The 19,661-nt window shown below is 35.2% G+C and overlaps 1 protein-coding gene and 1 pseudogene across 5 annotated transcripts; both read left to right on the top strand.

Annotated features, from left to right (window-relative positions):
* Positions 1 to 3,576: 3,576 nt before the first annotated feature.
* LOC133863142 (uncharacterized) lies at positions 3,577 to 6,077 on the top strand (annotated as a pseudogene).
* Positions 6,078 to 7,275: 1,198 nt separating this feature from the next.
* On the top strand, positions 7,276 to 15,817 carry LOC133862393 (uncharacterized). Of its 5 annotated transcripts, none has more exons than XM_062298192.1 (6): positions 7,276 to 7,552; positions 7,748 to 7,797; positions 7,944 to 8,049; positions 8,145 to 8,203; positions 15,122 to 15,174; positions 15,406 to 15,817. In XM_062298192.1, exons 1-5 carry the CDS (start codon positions 7,505 to 7,507, stop codon positions 15,171 to 15,173), a joined length of 315 nt encoding a protein of 104 aa, XP_062154176.1. In that variant the 5' UTR covers positions 7,276 to 7,504; the 3' UTR covers position 15,174; positions 15,406 to 15,817. The 5 variants fall into 5 exon arrangements, with proteins under 5 accessions (XP_062154176.1, XP_062154175.1, XP_062154174.1 ...); XM_062298191.1 differs by having other exon boundaries at positions 7,280 to 7,618; positions 15,403 to 15,817; XM_062298190.1 differs by having other exon boundaries at positions 7,280 to 7,618; positions 15,122 to 15,179.
* The last annotated feature ends 3,844 nt before the right edge of the window (positions 15,818 to 19,661 follow it).

Raw genomic sequence — 19,661 nt, 5'->3', positions numbered from 1 at the left:
TCCGTTGGCATATTGTGTAGTGTCCCAGATTTTAAGATATAAAATATGACGTCTTAAATTAGAATTTAAGACCCAGTAATAATATAAAATAATATGTGAATATTTATAAGATTAAATATTCATCAACATTGGAAGCACATTTATAGTTCTAATTCTACTAGAAAAGTTTAACGGATCTTAAACTTTGAAATGGCAAAAATAGGGTCAAACAAACTCCGTTTTAGTCGATTCAAAAACTAGAAAACTCTACTTGAAGTGCTCTATCTACTCTTCAACTTTCATAATTTTTGGACTTTGTTAAGGATGCAATAACATCCGTGAAACATATTACCCTAATTTGGATGACAAATTCATATATAGCATTATTAATTAATGGGCCATTGATTTTTATCAAAATCATCATTACCCATTGATGATTTTTGTCCATCCATGAACTCAGTCCTTTGATTTCTAGCTCCTAAAAATTATGAAGGCTATAGCAAAACTAATTAAACAAAGAACCATTAAACAATTTGTTTACTTAGAAGTTAAGTACTAGTTAAGTTCTCTAAGTTAGAAATAAAGGATAGTTAGTTATAGATAAGAGATATGATAAGGTTAATGATTACTTAAGATTCTTTTGATGAGTTATATGCCCAAGTGAAGCCCTTCATCCACGCTTGATATTCTCTTCTCTTCCATTTCTTTCATTCTTTCTCATATCAAGCTCATGATTACATGAACACCTTATTGATAAGTGTTGAATGTTGCACATTCAAGCCCCTTAATTTACATATGTTAAGCTCTTAGTTTTGTTATAGTTTAATGTTTTGTATCGTTTTTGTGTTTTCTTATATTTTACAGGTTTTGGAAAAAAATCCATCAAATTCCCAGATTATAACAAAGTCGGCAAACTCACTTTTGGAAAGTTTCAACTCCAAATCAATTTTGAATTTAAGAAAAGAGAAGTCGGTAAAATTCGTTATTTATGAAAGAATCCAGAATGAGCATGTCTATGTAATTTAATTATAACTTTCGGTTCAAGTATTGGATTGCGATGAAATTGGTGGCGTAGGAATGTAACAAATATGTCAGAAATAGGTTTTTCCTAATTTGGACGCTTATTATGCCAAAATCGCCTCGCAATAAAGGATTGTAAATCTGTAAGAATTTGAAATCATACTTTCGTGTCAAAAGTCATAACTGATTCTCAAATCAATGTTAGTGTGAAACCAAGCATTCTCTTCTTCAAGTCGTTGAAAGAGAATAAGTCTTTTGTTGTGATTGTGTCTGGGAAGGTTTTACCAGCACGTAAACGGGTATCCGCATCGCTTGTGTGGTCAGATAGAACTCACAATGTGTGAAGTCCAATTGTTGTGTACACATCTGTCTCATAGAAAGTAATAGAACGTAAGCTAGAGAAGATTGGCTGACACACGTGAGTTGTAGGGGGATATTGCTTTCATTTATAATACTTAAATTACAACCTTATCAAAATATTATCTACAATTTCAATTTTGACTCTACAACAAATGTTTGATATTCATCATGCCTTATGTTTCTTTGAGTGTTGCATCTTCTTATCTTTATCAACTTTATAATCATTAATTGCACTGTTGAGGAGTAGGCCATCGCAAACTCAACGGTAGTTCATGAGTGTTGAGGTTTGAACTTATTTGAGTAAATCTTGAATGTTCAAGTCCTCTCTTTCATTCTCTTTCTCGTGGGAAAATAGCTAGCAAGCACTGGTTATAAAACTTACAAATGGCGCCATACATGGTGCATAAATATGTCAGCTGGTCGGAAGTCATACTACAACTACTGCACATTCTGTTGCACGTTTGTCTCCATCTTAGCATATACAAACAGCCACGAAAGTGAATGTCAAATCAGTTAAGAAAGGGTTAAGGATCATATCATACATCTCATCTACTATTTCTTGATGCATCTCGCCTTAAAAAATGGCCCCTTCCAAGCTAACAGTAGCTACGAAAGCAGGAGCAAGTATCAAGCATTGAATAAATGTCGGCTTGAGCTCAAGGTCAGCAGCATTATTTTACGAAAAGCTCCCTCCCTAGTTAAAAAAATAAAAAATAAAAAAAAACCAGGGAGATATGAGAGAGGGGAGGATAAAATATAAAAGAAAGGATTTTAATGTCATTTGAACAGTAAATGATACTAAAAAATTTGAATTTCGTGCCCTTTTTCAACAGTAAACGATGCTAAATTTAACGTCATTTATTGTTTAAAAGACACTAATGCATATTTAGCTCCGTTTAAACAGTGTTAGAACAAATTCCGGTTTGGTCAATTGCTGAACTGGAAGAGCTTGCCTCTTAACCTGTAAAAGAGAAAACTGCGTTGGGGAATCTGACAATTCCACTCCGATGCTAAAATTAAATTTAGTGTTGTTTGAACCGTAAACAATTCTAAATTTAGCACCGTTCGACACTAGTCCAAACAACAGTAAATCACTGTTTTTTTAGTTTAGATTCCAAAACATAAATGAAGAATGTACGCAGTGGCAGACTAGTGTTAGGGCCAGCAGGGGCCACGGCTCCTGCTGGCTCCTAAAAATAAATAAATAAATAAATTTACTATACTACGGTTTGCAGTTAATTCAAACTTGGAATTTCCAAGTTGGCCCCACCATTACTATCCAATAGCATTTTTTTTTTTGTTTTTTTTTTAGGGGCCCACATCATGGTTTTTTCAATTGAATCAGTTCATTGCTTCTTAGTTCTTCCGTCCATTATTATTCATCTGCCTCTATTCTAGCCCTCTATTAGCAGTCTATCAGGAGTCCAAGACACTCCATCTGTCCATCAGTCGATTCAGACTTTCAGTCCATCTCACATGCTGCCCTGCAGCACCTCAAGCACGCACGACTCAAGAAATGAAATGATAGAAGAAAAAAAAAAAAAAGGAAAAAAACCTCTAAAAGCTCTTAGACAAAGAACTAAAGAACGAACGAACGAACGAAAAAAAAGCCTGCACTACGCCACTGCTGGTGACTGCCGACGGTGAGTACCGTGAGTGGTGTTTGTGGCTGTGGTGGAAAAAGAAGCTGAAGTGAAAGTGTGAAACTCAGAAACTGTGAAGTGTGGAAATTTGCATTTTTTTGAGGTTTTTTTTTTTTGAGTGTTCAATGAGTATGAAAAACTTTTTTCTCTCTTTTGTTTTTTTTTTTTTTAAAAAAAGGTTAGTTTTGAGGTTTGGCTGGTTTGCATGTGTTGAAGTCTTGAAGAGCAGAAGAAGGAAGAGGACAAGATTTTCATTATTTTTGGGCATTGCTTCTCTACTGTACTTGTGCTGATCTTGTGACTCTTGTCTACAAGGTAATTTCTCTATTCAAATTTTCAGAATATTTTTTGGTTTTGGGTTATATATGAAATTATGAAGTTAGTTTTGAAGTTTTTAGTTTTTCAGATTATTTTTTTTAGTTTAGTGTTATATAGACTCTTGTTTTTTTTTGCTTTTTTTTTTTTTAGATTGTATGATTGTTACTTGTTAGACTCTGATAATTTTTTTTTTTGGATAGTTTGATTGTTTCTTATAGGGTTGTAATTTAATTTGGAAAATTTAGGTTCATCAAGCATGTCAAAGTTTAAAACTATCGAGTCATTCTTTAAAAGAAAAGAAGTTGATGTTCCAGAAAGTAATCCATCATTGAATTTTAATGCTGAAACTTCAAATCTCAAAGAACATCCTCTTAAATCTCAAAGAATTGAAGTTGAAGAACATCCTTATGAATCTCTAATTGTGGAAGGTCAAGAGATTCCTTTTAAATCCTCCACACTTAATGTTAACGAAGTTGATGGTTTTTCTATAGAATGGGATCCAGGAAAACGTCCTCCGATGTGGGACTATCCAGTCAATCGACGTGATGAAATAAGAATGGCTTATTTGAAAGCACGACCATATCAAATTTTGCGTCAAGACTATCCATTTTCTAAACCAAAAAATCATTCCCGTCGTTTTCAAGCTTCATGGTTCACACAATTTTCATCTTGGCTTGAGTATTCTCCTACTACGGATCCCGCATATTGTCTACCATGTTATCTTTTTACAATGAAACCAGTTGGACGTCATGGATGTGATGTATTTATCACCAAGGGATTTAGAAATTGGAAAAAGGTTCACGATGGAAAGAAATGTGCATTTTTGACTCATATTGGAGAGGATCCTTATTCACCCCATAATAATGCTGTGAAATCTTGTGAGGATTTAAAACAACAATCACAGCATATCGATAAATTATTGAATGCACAAAGTACTGAACAAATTCAAAATAATCGACTACGTGTAAAAACTTCTATTGATGTTGTTCAGTGGCTTGCATTTCAAGGATGTGCTTTTAGATGTCATGATGAGACTCTTGATTCAAAAAATCGAGGTAATTTTCTTGAGATGATTACAATTTTGGCTTCATATAATGAAAAAGTTGCAACAGTTGTTTTGGAAAATGCTCATAAATCTGCAAAATATACTTCACATAGAATTCAAAAGGAGATTTTGCAAGTCATGGCAAGTAAAGTGCGAGATAAAATTCGCGAAGATATTGGAGACTCTAAATTTTGTATTATTGTTGATGAAGCACGAGATGAGTCTAAAAGAGAACAAATGGCTATTGTTTTGAGATTTGTTGACAAATATGGTTTTATACAAGAACGCTTCTTTGATCTTGTTCATGTTAAAGATACATCAGCATTGACTCTCAAGAATAAAATATCTGATGTTCTTTCTCATCATGGACTTGACATTCAAAATATTCGTGGATAAGGATATGATGGTGCTAGCAATATGTGTGGTGAATGGAAAGGATTGCAGGCATTATTTCTTAATTATTGTCCTCATGCATACTATGTTCATTGTTTTGCTCACCGATTGCAATTAGCATTAATTGCTGCATCTAGAGAAGTGGTTTTTGTTCATGAGTTCTTCACAAATTTGAATTTCATTATCAATATGGTTGGTTCTTCATGTAAACGTCACGATCAACTACAAGTTGCTTAAACAGAAAAAATTGTACATATGCGAGCTATTGGTGATCTTGAAACTGGAAAAGGAGCTAACCAAATTGGCACTTTGAAACGAGATGGTGATACTCGTTGGGGTTCTCATTATAATTCTATTTGCAGCCTAATAAGTATGTTTGATGCTACTTGTTCAGTGCTTGAAATAATTAGAAGAGAAGGAGCTAATTACTCTCAATGGGGAGATGCTAATGTTGCTTATAAAATGGTTACATCCTTCGAATTCATTTTTTTTTACATTTGATGAAGGAAATCATGGGTATCACTGATGTTCTTTGTCAAGCTTTGCAGCAAAAATCTCAAGACATTTTGAATGCTATTAATTCAGTTTCTATTGCAAAAAAACTTATCCAAAAGCTGAGAGATGATGATTTGGAGAAATTGCTTGAGAGTGTTGTCTCTTTCTCCAAGAAATTTGAAATTGACATCCTAGACTTGAGTGCTCGTTATATTGAAGGTCGAGGTTGTAATCAACGGAATCACATTACAGTGGAGCATCATTATTATTTTGACATATTCAATGCTGCTATAGACTTTCAACTGCAAGAGCTTAATTGTAGGTTTGGTGAAAGGGCAGTCAAACTTTTGACACGTAGCTCAGCTTTGGATCCAAATGATGGTTATAAATCATTTAAAATTGATGATATATGTAGTCTTGTAGAGGTGTATTATCCTCTTGATTTTTCTGAGCAGGAGAAAATTAATTTGGGATTCCAGTTGAAGTATTTTGAACTTGATGTGCATAATGATTTGAAGTTGCAAAATTTGTCTTCCGTTGCAGAATTATGTCAAGGATTAGTAGAGACAGGAAAATCAAAGACATACTATCTTATTGATAGATTGATTCGTCTTGTTTTGACTCTTCCAGTGTCTACAGCGACTACCGAACGAGCCTTCTCAGATATGAAAATTGTTAAAACAAGACTTCGCAACAAAATGGAAGATGAATTTCTTGCAAATAGTTTAGTTGTGTATATTGAAAGGGAAATTGCTGAGAACTTCAATTTAGATTCGATACTTGATGATTTTATTTCTCTAAAAGGACATAAACTAAGTTTTTGAACACTTTATATTTCTGTCTTTTTGTACTAGTGCCAACATGTTTTTGTTGCTAATATATTAATTTTGACACATATTTATAATGAATTTTTATAATGTACTTTTGTGATACACATTGTATGACAAATTATTCAATTTCTATTTATCGGCCCCAGCAATGTCAATTACCTGGGTCCGCCACTGAATGTACGGATGATTTTGTATATTATATGATTTGATGAATGAACTGATAACAAATTGTATATTGAATTGGGTGAGAAGTTTGGTTGATTCGAGCTCAACCAAAGCACCAAGAGTTGCAGATACCAACAATGACTTCTTGATATTCGATCCCCATCCCATATGCTTATCTGGCTTCCTATACCCGCTAAATCTGCTAACAAACTAACAGTTAAGCCCAACAGCTAACGACCCCGTCTAACAAGACTTTTTCTACTTAATTATTACATTTTAAATACTAAACGCTGCGTTTCATCGCATGCTTTACATTCAATTAACGCTGTGTTTTATCTTCTGCTTTTACGCCAGTTGCCGTCTTGTCACTTGAAACGATCGAACGCCTCCCCATTTCTGATTGCTCTGCTCAAGGGTAACTACACGTTTGCTGATGTACGTTGTGCCAAACGTCTCTAATTCTTCTCAAAGTTTCAACCACCCTACCCAGATTGTTGCTAAAGTCACTGCTGCTTTGCGGGCTGCTGTATTCATTAGAGAACTCTGAGTGCAAAAGGTAGAACTTGAAGTCTTGAAAGTTATACTCCCTAGATAGCGCAAGCATTAGGAAAGGAGGAGAATAATTGGAGCAGATATGGCCAATTGATCTGTTGAATAGTGTGCAAAGGTGGAGGGTGACCCATGTAAAAAAAGAAGCAAATGAAACCGCTCATAAATTAGCTAAGATAGCGCTTACTTTTATAGATGAACAAGTTTATATAGAAGAAGCTCATCATTATATTCTTTAAAAATAAAAATAAAAATCAGTCTTTATAATTGGTATGAATTACAAATTGCTGCTTTTGTTGTAAAAAATAATTCAGATATCGTCGGAGTAGTTCAAAATCATAATGATGGACTTTTGTAATTTTGGCATACCGTGAAGACCTTCAAATTATTTTTTATACCGCGTAAAACGATTTGTAATTTATAACGATTTTACATTTATCTCTCTTTTTTTTTTTTTTTTTTTTTTAATAAGTATTTTTAGCAAAACTTGACTTGTAATTGAACGTGAACAAATTCTTCTCCGGTCAATTTCTTTACGGTGAGGGAAAGAGTCGGAAACTATCAGCGCGGCAGCTCCTCTACCTGCTGCGCCGTTTAACCCTCCAACAAGTCTCGTCGGTCCTCCCTGTTCCCCGAAGGCCGAACACCCCAAATTCAGAAAAAGGACCTGCAATCGACTAAATTGGGATCCAAAATTCGATTTCAAAATGGCCAATAAGAAGCCTATTCCTCTTAATTCCTCTTCTGCTTTTGTGGTATTCATAATTTGCGCTCTATTTTTATCTTCTACAGTCCTCGCCAAGTCTCGTCGCCCTATCTCTGTATGCCCGATCATTTTTTTTTTTTCGTTCTGAATTGTTTGAAATCTTATTGTTCACTCGGTTAAGCCTTTCTTCCTCTTTCCGCGGTTTATACTAATTTTACTGGTTCTCTTATCTGGAAACAAACAGGAAGCGGAGGTCCGGCAGAAGAAGAACGAGTGCTATGCTGATGTTGAGAGGTACTTTTATTTTGTGTGTGTGTGTTTGGCTCCTGGGTTATGTGCTTCTTGAAACGCCATATCCTGTATCATATAGAGCTTATAGAATTGGTATCTTTATTTGACTAAACAAGCGTCTTTGTGGTTGTGCTTTACTATGGGATTAGCGGATTGTGGGGTTGGCAATGCAAGTCTTCAATGGTAGCCAAGGAGAATTGTGCGTTGCGATGCCTTTCTGCGCCTTGTTATGAGCTCATTTATGCAAGCGATCCGGTGAGATATTACATTTATGTAATAGAATAGAATTCTATTACATTTCTTCTGTATTTGGGTAAAATTTATTGATATTGGGTGTGATTTTGACGTAGCTTGAGGAAGGAGAGAAGGATCTTCTTAGGAGCCAAGAGTTCAAGTACTGCATGCACAAGTAAGTACTAAATATTTGTAGAGGTTCCGTAACTTATATAGTTAAGGTTATATGTCGTTATACTGGCTGATCCTAATTTATTTGGGGGTAAATTGGATTGCTAAACGTTTCAAATCATGCAACATGGTGGTAACAAGATTGGGGATGTATACTTATCTAAAAAACAAAAAAGATTGGGGATAATATACGAATTAGATCATCTCGACAGTATTAGAACCAAATTATTTTGTATAGAGGTTGAAAAGCTTAGTGCCCAAAGAAAAAACTCCTCGTCCTCTCCATCCTTTTGGTAATCTTTTGTTGGGCAATGCAGGAAGCTATAAGGGTGGTTTGGAACTGTTTTCTGAGAACAGTTTTGTACACCGAGATATGGACCAAAAATTCATTTGGGTGGGTGTTTTATGTTTTCTGTTTTCTTGGAAATTGTAACTTCAAATGGTTGTTTTAGGAGAGCACAAAAACGGGGTTTTCTAAAACTGTTCTGTTTTTTCAGGTTTAGGAAGAATAAAATCATTGAAAATATATCTTGTTTGTAAATGTTCGATTTGTTCTCTGAAAAACTGTTTTACAAACTATTTTCTGCATACCTAAAAAGAGGTCCTATATCTTCAAAGATCCTGGAAGTGTTTGGTCTATGATTTGCCCGGATGCAATGGGTAGTTGGGCTCCAGGGCAGCCCCTGGTGAGACTCCTTCAAACGTCTCTATTGAGTGACGGAGCCCTTTTGATTGAATATGATAGCTGAACCGGCAAGGTAGGACAACTAGTCACTATGCTGAGTGCTCCCCTATCCGTTGTCCGTCTCGGGGCCGGAATGGAACTCATGAGCAGCTCCCATTTATCGCAGTCCAAGACCGTGTCAGTGTCCTTGTCAGCTGTATTTAGTGGCTAGAAGTTCATGACTCTTCACTGGGCCAATGATTTATTATGAAAAACCCATAGCAAAAGACTAGATTGTCTGAATACACTTAGCAAAGAATCGGGGAATGATAAATTATAAATTTATTAGTGAATTAGGTGAAAGGTACGGAAACAGAAGGATTCAAAACTTTCCGAGGCCCGCCTCACGGCATCCAAGTTGAGAGAGATAAATCAAACAATTATGGCCGCTATTGGGATGTACTATTAAGCCTAAATTGGGATTATCCGCTAAGAATTACGTTAAAGCAGTTTATGAATGTCTCCGCGGTAGGCTTGATTTTACAAAAGATGATGAGAACGTGAATTCCCAACCATGACCTGAATTTTTATTTTATTTTTATATATTTTATATTTATATAAAAACGGAATGAAAGAGTTGTTGTGAATCGATCCAAATTGAAGACATAATTGAATATTTATTAATCAAATTATTTACTTCATCATAGTCTGATAGTTCTTTTGAAGAACTAATTAATCAAACGAGAATAAAGATAAGAGTCCCACTCGCAGCATTGGTCTTGATAAACCCCAATTCCCCTTTTTGAGTTCTCCCTTGACAACACCCCCCATCCCCCACCCCCCACCCACCCCGCTGCACCCCCCCCCCCCCAAAAAAAAAAAAAAAGAAAGAAAGAAAAAAGAAAATTGATGACTTCTTATACTGGAAAAAGAAGTAGTTCTTTATGAATATATGAGTGGATGGTGATGAAATAGGTAAAAACATTGAAAACCATTTACTATGTTTATCTATGAATTTGTATTATGTTTTCTGTCTTCACCCACTCAAAGCATTAACATACAACTCAAAATACAAAACACTTCAAATTGTATTCTTACTTTGTTGTATGAATATTTTGACAAAATAGGTGCTTGATTTTTGTAAGGATAAGAACTAACTTATTATTACAAAAAGAAGAAAAAAAGAAAAAAGAAAAAAAAAGCACACTTAAGAGTGGCCACTCTAAGTGGAGGTGGAGTGGCTGCACAACCAACCCTATCCTAGTCGGGGTGGACGCGCGGCCACCCATACCTTAGAATGCACTTATATCTTTATGTCATATCAAAACATTTTTTCAAATAAAAAACACAATACACTTATATCTTTTTGTCATAGCCATTGATTGCAAGAGTATAGAGTGAAATTTTTCTAATTGGAAACTATCATCTAGCATTCTTATTTCACGGTCAGCTATTTCGTATCAATTGTCAATACAATAGGTGCTCATCAACAGAGGTTTTATCAGCAAAGCAAAATACACATTTTACGAAGGTTTAGTGAATGCATCAAGATAATCTAAATTTGGATTGTTGCTTCACAAATGAAATTTGGGTTAGACTTGAGGAAAAGATGGTTTGAGGCTTTGCCTAACGGTTGGGGATCATGGAAGTTGGTTTGTTGGGAATGTTGAAGGGAAAGTCTTTAATGGCTCCTTTGAGAAGGGTAAGCCCCGTACTTAAATGGGAGGAATTCAATGATTTTTATAAATCCTTTGTTGAAAAAGGGGAAAATGAAAGATTGGTTTGAAAGGCAGGTGAGGGACAATATCTTGAGGCACTCAAAGAGACATAACCCCTTGATTTAACATTATTTGTGATGTTGGTTTCAATAATGTAAATCATAGCCTTTTGTCTTCGGGTTAATACATATAAGAACAGTATAAACCATAGATTTCGTTAAGGTCATAGTGACTTAAAAAATAAGTGGCACTTGGTGAGTTCTTATAATGTCACCAACCTAACTGATGAAGGCAAGTTGAAATATGATAAATTATCAAACTTTATCCCTCTAACAAACTTAGCTTAGAGCACTAGCAGCAGTTACTTTATATTGGTTCCCTTCTCTATATTTAGGGAAAGTTTCATGAAAAACATAAAAAAAACCTCCCACAGCAGATACCCTATATTTAGATGAGGGGGTTGGGAATGAATAGTAATTCCCTATGTATACATGTCTACTATTCATTCTCTATGTATTATTTTAATATAAAAAAACACATTTAATTGATATAGGGAAGAGAGAAAAAGTAGGAAAGAGAGAAAAAGAATAAAATAAGAGTAAAAAAATAATATTTAATTGATATAGGGAAAGGTAAAGGAATCTATTGTGGAGTTTTTTTTTTTTTTTTTTTTTTTTTTTTTTTTTTTTTTTTTTTATAGGGAAGCAAAAAGTAGTTTTGTTCCCTAAATATAGGGAAAATGGTTGAGAATCTACTGCTAGTGTTCTTAGAGGGTTTGGAAAATCCGATCTCAGATGTTGGGAAATGGATCTAGGATCCGTTTTTGGGATGATGTGTGGTGTGGTGAGGTGCCTCTTAAGGAAGCTTTCCCAGTTTTGTATGACATTGCGCGTGACAAGGATGCTCTTGTAGCAGACCATTTGGTTGTGGAGAGTGGGTCTTATCAGTGGGATGTTAGCTTTTTCCGAGCGGCCCACGACTGGGAGGTGGATGTTTTGGCCTCATTTTTCTCTTTGTTGTACTCATCCAGAGTGAATTATGATGGGGAGGATAAGCTATGGTGGTCTCCTTCTCACAAAGGGAAATTGGATGTTAGATCTTTTTATAAGGCTCTTGCTTGCAAAGAGGCTATTCATTTTCCTTGGAAAAGTATCTGGCGGACCAAGGTTCCTTCGAAAGTGGCTTTCTTTGCTTGGACGGCAGTGCATGGGAAGATCCTGACTTTGGACAATCTCAGGAAGAAGCGGGTCATAGTGATTGATAGATGCTGCATGTGCAAAATGAATGGGGAGTCAGTGGATCACCTTCTTCTCCATTGTGAGGTAGCACGCGCTCTGTGGATCGCCATCTTTAGTCGCTTCAGTCTGTCTTGGGTATGCCTCTTCGGGTGGTAGATTTATTCGCTTGCTGGTGGACGGGTGGTCGCTCTCGGAGTGCTGTCATGTGGAAGATGGTCCCTTGTTGCCTTATGTGGTGCTTATGGAAGGAACGCAATGATAGACAGTTTGAGGACAAAGAAAGAACTATTGAGGATCTCATCTCCTTTTTCTTTCATTCTTTGTACTCTTGGTCGGCTGCGTTCCTCGCACCTTTAACGTTTAGTTTTAATGATTTCCTTGTATTGTTTTCTACTTCCTCTTAGATGCCTTTCTTGTATACTTCCTGTGTACTTGATTGCGCTTTGCGCTTTTTAATGATATTTCTCTTACTTATCAAAAAAAAAAAAGAAAATCCGATCTCAGCATGTTAGATTTTCTTTTCTAGCTCAGGAACGTGATCCAATGATGTCCCTCTAACTTAGGTTTATCTCAGATGTTCTGGAATGACCTACCATTTTGTTGCTTGAAAGCCTGGCATTGAATAGGATTGCCTTTGGGCATACTTGAAGCTTCATGGGTGGGCCATACTTGAGGGGGAAGAGAGTGACTGTGGTTCTCATTTCTGATGGTCCTGATCCACTGTAGTTTTGGTTATCATTCTTTCTGTTAGTTATAGAATCATTTTGGACACGTGTACTTTGATTATTGCCTACTTGGAAAACCAAGAAAATGAGTGCTTGCCTCTTGAAACTGGTTTTCATGTCTATTCAACAGGGCACCCATGATCTAGCAGGCAACAGATTGGATTTTAAACTAGTTTTGAAACCGTGGTTTTCACTGAGATTACTTCTTGTGATTTGGTAGTCATGAGAGTCTTCCTGCAAGCAATGGCTTGCATTTGAAAAGAAATTATGCTGAAGCCTTCATTTTTAAGGTGCAACCATTGGGAAGAATTCCTTCTTCACCTCTTTCGAGGTTGAATTTGATGATGGATCACCTAGAACTGAACCTTTCTTTAATGCCATAGAATACCCTTTATATTTATTTAACAAAAGACGTCACCTGCACAGTTTGCCCTTTGGTTGGAAGGAAACAATATGATTTTCCTAGTATGTGATTACTCTAGGCTCAACTAGATTTGGCTTGTGGTATTTCCTATGCAATGTTAGTTGCATGCCTTTCTAAGAAACCTCCAAAGAAAACTGGGTACTATTCCAATGAGGTATGAGAAATAATTAAGTTGTTGCAGCGTATGTTTTAGTCGCCAATTTTCATTGAGAAGGTAGTTGTTAGGGATGGCAAAAACTAGAAAACTGGGTTTCTTGACCCATCCCTATTCGTAGGTGGTGTTTGGAAAAAGAACGTGAAAGCCAATCTGGTATGGGATGGGTGGATGAGTCAGGTCCCCTAACATGCACAATCTGGGCTAGTATTACTTCTTTACCCTTGCTACTGTGTGCATTCCCTAAAATATGCTTAGATACCAGACCCCATTCATATCTCTTTCTCATACTCTCAGAATGCTGGGTCTTGATTGTCAGAGAGGTGATCTTGTTGTAATTCTTGAATTCCAATCATCAGCTCATAGGAGATTAACATTAAAATAGTATTTAGTGAGATTTTAATGTATGTGCTTTTGGAGATTTGATTAGGAATTCTTTGCTTTATGGCAGTCATGCTAAGGGATTGAACATTTGTGCTTATACACTTAATAAAGTCTTAATGCACTTTTCTTTAGTTAAATGGTGCTATTCAGATGAAAGAAGGCAATGGTGCTATTCAGATCAAAGAAGGCCTTGTGCTTGATACAGTTTAGTGTTCTCCCCGCCTTTTTTCTTTTTTCCTGGAGAAGAGGAAGGCACTTCAAGAACTCTTGATCTTCAAAACTTGGCAGCTAAGGAAAAAATGAATCTTAATATTGAAGCTTCAGTAATGCTTGATGTAGTATTTAAAGCCAATTTTCTTCTGTATTAATGCAGCATTATTTGGATTTTCTTGGCTGATCTCTTAAAAGTAAGCTGAACTCTTCTAGACTTGCTACTAGTTTCTCAACCCAAGCCCGGCTGTGAAAGTTTCTGCTTCTCATTCCTCGCTTTTAGAGTCTATCGTGTTGTCATCGACTCTGGATGTCAAGGAAGATGGGGTGTTAGGACTTCCCTCCCTCTTGAGTGGTTGCGTCACTCCTATGTTTGAAAAGGGCAATGAATTTAGGGTGAATGGTTTGTCCCAATCTCAGGAGTGGTCAGTAGGGTTTGATCCGTCTGGAGAGGTAGTTGTGTGTGAGCAGGGTGATGAGATTTGGGATGGGGAGGCTGGTAATTCCCCGTACCCTTTGAGTGTTCTTCCTCCTAGCATGGCTTTGGATTGGGAGGTGGATAGTGTTGAGGATGAGGATCTATCGTTGGCGATTCTGAATACCTTTGAAGAGGACTTTCTTCGGGAAGTTAAGGTTGCACGCCCGAAGTCCAAAGGCAGGAGAGAGATTTTGAATTTGGTTAGCTCCATCAACTACGGCGATGTAAGTGCTTCCACTCAGCATAGGAAAGGAAAGGCTCATGTGCAGTAGCGGGGAATGCTTCTTGAGGGTTTGTTTTGGGTTCTTGTTTCTTTTGTGGGCTACTTCTTGTGGGTTTTGAGTTTAAGGGCTTAGGTCCTTATGGGTTTGATTGGGTTTCTTTTTGTGGGCTGGTTTGGTTATTCCTGTGTATCCGTCTTGTGTACTTAGTGGCGTCTTACGTTTTTTAATAAAAAATTTCTTACTTATAAAAAAAAAAAAAAAAAAGAAAGGAAAGGAAGCCTAAACTCTCTTATTGTGGAACAGGCTGGCGCATGCTTTCTTTATACAATTGAGATGCTGGAAAGTTTTTGCACTGGCGGAGTATGGTCTCCTATTGTGGAGATAATGGCATAATTCTGTTTGTTAAGATATAAGAATTGAAGCAACAAATGAGTTTAACAATAATCTGGAGTATCCCCTTCGTGGAATCAAACTTTTGTTTCTATGTTTCTTTTTTTCTCTTGCAAAATGAACAAAATTCAGTTAGATCATCTAAAGAGTGAAGGTTGCCATCAGATCTTTGCCATGTAACATCTTTTTTGTCATATCTTTCTGGTTGGTTGTTTGTGCTTTTCCATTACTTTTTTTAGTGAGCCATTTTAATCACTAATGTACCCAATCTCCTTCTAAGATGCCAATTGATCTCATATTCATTCTATTGCAGGCTATCAATGGGAGAGAGCCTTGAGGGCATCAAGGGTTCCTTCGACTATTAAAGTACGGTAATTGACAGCATTCTATTGTGACATGGTGCATATTCTTTGCCCTTGCCTCTCAAATTGCTTCCTTCTCCCCTTCACAATCCCCAAGTGAAAAAAGAAAAAAATTGAAATACTATTGAGTTGTTAAATCTCTTCAAGTGCTTGTATTTTGATTAATCTAGTTTGATTTTTGGGATGCTTTATCATAGTGGCCACTGAGTAATTCTTGGATTATTTATTTAAGTAGGTCTAAATCAAGGCTCAGTTCATGTTTACAAAGCCATGGCATACGGCTGACCATCTACGTGCGCATTCTGGAAGAATAGTACTGTGACGGTTGGGTATTGTCTGTGTTAAAGAAAATAACTAAAAAAGTAAAAGCACCCAGAAATTTGTATGGAATTTGCCAAATAGTTTTCAAAATTGAGGTTTACGTTTGTGTTTTAAAGGCACCGGCTCACCTCCCCAGACAAGTGTGTTAACCGGTATGTCAGCTTCTTTGCTTAAACAATTGTTTTCTTCTGTTTCTTGGTTTTGGAATTGAGAGATAGCGAGTGTCCTTGGCTTTCTATATGAGCAGCAATTACAGAAAACAACAGAAAATGTCCATGATTATATTTGTTATAGTAGCGGTGATTTTTTAATAGTTGTTATACCAATGTTTTCTTGACTGCTGTTATTTCTCATATTTGTGTACTATTTTTAATTTATATTCCAAAATTTGTAAAACCCTATACGAGACTGTCCATAACCGATAATAAAACTCAGAATACCATATTCACAAAATATGTTGAATATCCAAAATATATGAAACTATAACTTCAAAAAATTTACTAGCTTTGGTCACAATACAGAAAGGGATCAAATATTACTCATTCGTCATAGTATATAAATGTCAAAAAGATATAGATGAACGATTCCATGTTTACAAAATGGTAGAGATAGTGATTCATATTTAGAATGAGGAATTACACATTTACACTAGTATCTAGTTCAAAAGCCTTTTCGACGGAACATAGCAGAGCATATATATATAACCAGGCTTGGGCATATTGGGGATATTCAATGTACCAAGTTAGGGTTTTAGCTGGTGATAGTATATATATGTGGTAATCCTATTATTTGTTAAATATAGTGAAAAAGCAGCTCGTATCCATTGATGTAGGCGTAATGCCGAATCATGTAAACAATTTGTGTCGTTCTCCTTTTCTTTCTCTTTACTTTTCATCGAAATTGCATAGTTTCAATAATCTCAACAATTGGTATCAAATACTATGTGGTGAAGTTCGATGGAACTAAGAATTTGTGGCAGTGAAAGGCGAAGAATTTGTTGGTGCAACTAGATTTAGCGAAGACGACGTACGGGGAACGAAGAAACCAGAGAAGATGGTTGATAGTGAATGGGAAGTATTTGAGGTGAAAGCGGTGAGTACCATTCAACTTTGTCTATCAGATGAGGTCATGTACTGCAATCATGGAGAAAGAATCTCTTGCAGGAATTTGGACAGATTGGAGAGTTGGCATATCTCCAAGTTACTTACGAACAAGCTATATTTTAAGCAAAAACTGTATGAGTTTAAGATGATAAAAGGTGTTAGGTCTTAGAAATTGGCTCTATTGGGTGATCTTAATTGTGATCAAAACACACTTAAGTATTTTGGTCTAAAAAAGTTAGGCTTTTTATTTGAGGTTTTGTGAGGCCGTCACCAACCATCCGAACGTGAATCATGGACAAAGACTTAAAAAACCAACCCGAGAGGACCTTCACCAAGATCGTAGTGACGCTGGCTGTTCCAGGAGACTTTCATCCTAACGCCACGAGAAAACTCGCAATAAAAATGGTTCCCTCTTACACGTTGCATGTAGCTTTTCTCTCATTCTATAAATAGAATAGGATGTTCATTGTGAGGGTGTAAAGCCTAGACGAAACTTTAGCCTTAGAACCTCTTTGAGATGTTGCTTTGCTTCGCCCTTGTGAGCCAAGAGAGCATTTGGTGAAAGCCATTGTAGCCTTCCTTATTCCTGTGCAGTTGAGGGCATCATGTATGCTATGCTTTACACTGTCCAAAAAAAAAAAAAATTAGAGGCAAGCAACGTCGTTAGTTGCTACATGGCCAATATTGGCAAGGTTCATTGGCAGATGGGAAAATGGATACCCTAGAGAAAAGCTGGGGTAGCCGGACCCACCTCTGGGGGTGGCTCGCACTCCCACCCCTCCACCTAAGGGGGTGGCAGCCACCCCCTCCGGCAGCCACCCCCTTTTCTTTTCTTTTCTTTTTTTTTTTTTTTTAAAAAAATATATTGGTTTTAATATTTTTTTATTAATAAATTTTAACCAAATTTTTTTTTTTCAATTGAGGGCATTTTTGTCTTTTAATCAAAATTAACGTCTAAAATCGGCATGTATATAATACTTATAATGTTAACCACTAAAATATGAACTATTATATGAAAATTCATAAAGCTCTTATTAAGTTTATAAACTTATGTGATAATCCATGTGTCACTTATCAAGTCAATAAAAAAAATATTAAGTGTCACGTGGCACTTATTGTCATAAAATATGAAGTGTCAAATAGGTTTGTAAGGGGAACTTTTATTATTATTATTATTCAGGTTTGTAAGGAGATTATAGTAAAAGTAAAAGTTATAGTAACAAATCAGATAAGTTTCTCGATTTTTCAAAACTTTCACCTTATGAAGTAGAAGATTTTAATAGCCACATCAACTTTGACTTTTTTGAAGAAATAATAAAAAATAGTATATAACATTACTCGTAAAGCAATGAAATAAGACATAACAGTAACAAAGAACAAGTAATTTTAGGTAGAATTCTATGAATGTCTCAGTTTTAGAGGAGTTGTTTGTAAAAGTACGTAGTAGATTTTCCTTTTAAAAGTAAGAATAAATATAAATTTTCATATATGATATATTGTCACTCCAAAACACTTCTGACCACTTTTGCCTATGTGGCAACTTTTACTTTTATTTTTTCTATTTTTTTTTTTAGAAAAGAAACCCTAAAGCTAGCTAGGGGACCACCCTGCCACATGGGCAATGTAGTCAAAAGTTATGTCTTAGCGTAATAAAAGATCATATCTCAAAGGTTTATATGAACACTGAGAGGCTTAAGTCTTTCTTTAATTAGATAGAGAAGCCGAAATCAAAATAATTTAGTGCCTGTTTGAGATTGTGTTAAGAAATTTAAAAAATACTTTTAGTATATAAAAAGTAGTGCAAAACAAAAATATGTCCGTTTTGTAAAAACCATAAAAAATACTTTTTTGACTTTTTTGCTCCAAAAAAAGAAAGAAAAAGAAAGCCAAATCGCACTTTTGAAAAAAATCTTGAAAATGAAGCTTTTTCTCAAAAGCTTTTTTTTTTTTTTTTTTTTTACTATAAAAACTTTATTTTCCAACGCAATCTCAAATACATTCTTAATTCTTGTTAAGTTTAGAATGCATTGAACTTTATCTCTAGGGCACGTTCTCAACTCAATCCTACGAAGAAAATCGAAAGAGCTTAATAAAGGCTCTGTTTTTTCTCGCGTAAACTATTTTTTAGAAAATATATTTTTTATTTTTTGGTGTTTGATGCTATAGAAAATAATAGTCAAATTAAAAATATTTTTGGTTTGAAAAAAAACTTTTTTATTTTAAAAAATAGTTTTTATTTTAAATTTTATAAATTATTTTTCAAGTTTGAATTTTTTTGACCCACCCCTCAACCGAACATCAAAATTTTGACTAAAAATATTTTTGGACAAAATTTTACCGGAAAACAAACTAAATTAGACTAAAATTCTAAATTAAAGCAGATCTAGTACAGCGCACACGTAGTATTAATTCCATTGTTTATTTTATTAAAAACAAAAAGGAGCAGAAATATATAAATTAATTATAGTTGATTAATCAGCACTTTTGATATGTCGGCGCTATTCATATCATGCATCGCCCCTACCAGAGAAGTATCCATCATCATTAATGTTCATTGTCATCTCCTTTGCTTTCTAATCGTAATTGATCTTTCATCATTACTGTTTCTCCCTGCGGTGCAATTTTCAGAATAGTTTATTTAAAGTGTTCATCTAAAGCTACGCACGTGATTAAAAAAGAAAAAAGAAAAAAAAAAAAGAAACGCACGTGAGAATTCCCATCTTTGAAATTGTATCAAGAAGACATAAGATTTTAAAAGAATGGACAAAAGGGTCCACCTCTTACCTTTTTATTTTCCTGGTATTGCCTTCAATCATTTCCTTCTAATAAAAATAAATAAATAAATAAAAGTAAAAAATTGCTAAAAATACTTTCACTCTCGCCCTCTAAAATCTATATTCTTGAATTTAAAATTTAATAATAATTCATTTAAAATTTAATTGTAATTTTTGCTCGTAATTCAAAAAGTGTGTAACATTTCTCTTCAAAAAAATGTTTTTTTTTTTAATTTTTTTTTTTTTTTTTTTTTTATGTAAATCTTCATACGGTTATCTCTTTCTCTGTGGGT

The sequence above is a fragment of the Alnus glutinosa genome, chromosome 3 (assembly GCF_958979055.1).
Source record: "Alnus glutinosa chromosome 3, dhAlnGlut1.1, whole genome shotgun sequence".
NCBI lineage: Eukaryota > Viridiplantae > Streptophyta > Magnoliopsida > Fagales > Betulaceae > Alnus > Alnus glutinosa.
The sequence above is the reverse complement of the archived record's forward strand: the minus strand, read 5'-3'. Positions and strand labels throughout refer to the sequence as shown.

Excerpts from the sequence above, each read along its gene's own strand:
- LOC133862393 (XM_062298191.1), top strand. The coding sequence starts at position 7,505 with ATGGCCAATAAGAAGCCTATTCCTCTTAATTCCTCTTCTGCTTTTGTG. Across the intron at positions 7,619-7,747 it reads AGTCTCGTCGCCCTATCTCT|GAAGCGGAGGTCCGGCAGAA; the intron begins GTATGCCCGATC and ends GGAAACAAACAG. Across the intron at positions 8,050-8,144 it reads TCATTTATGCAAGCGATCCG|CTTGAGGAAGGAGAGAAGGA; the intron begins GTGAGATATTAC and ends ATTTTGACGTAG.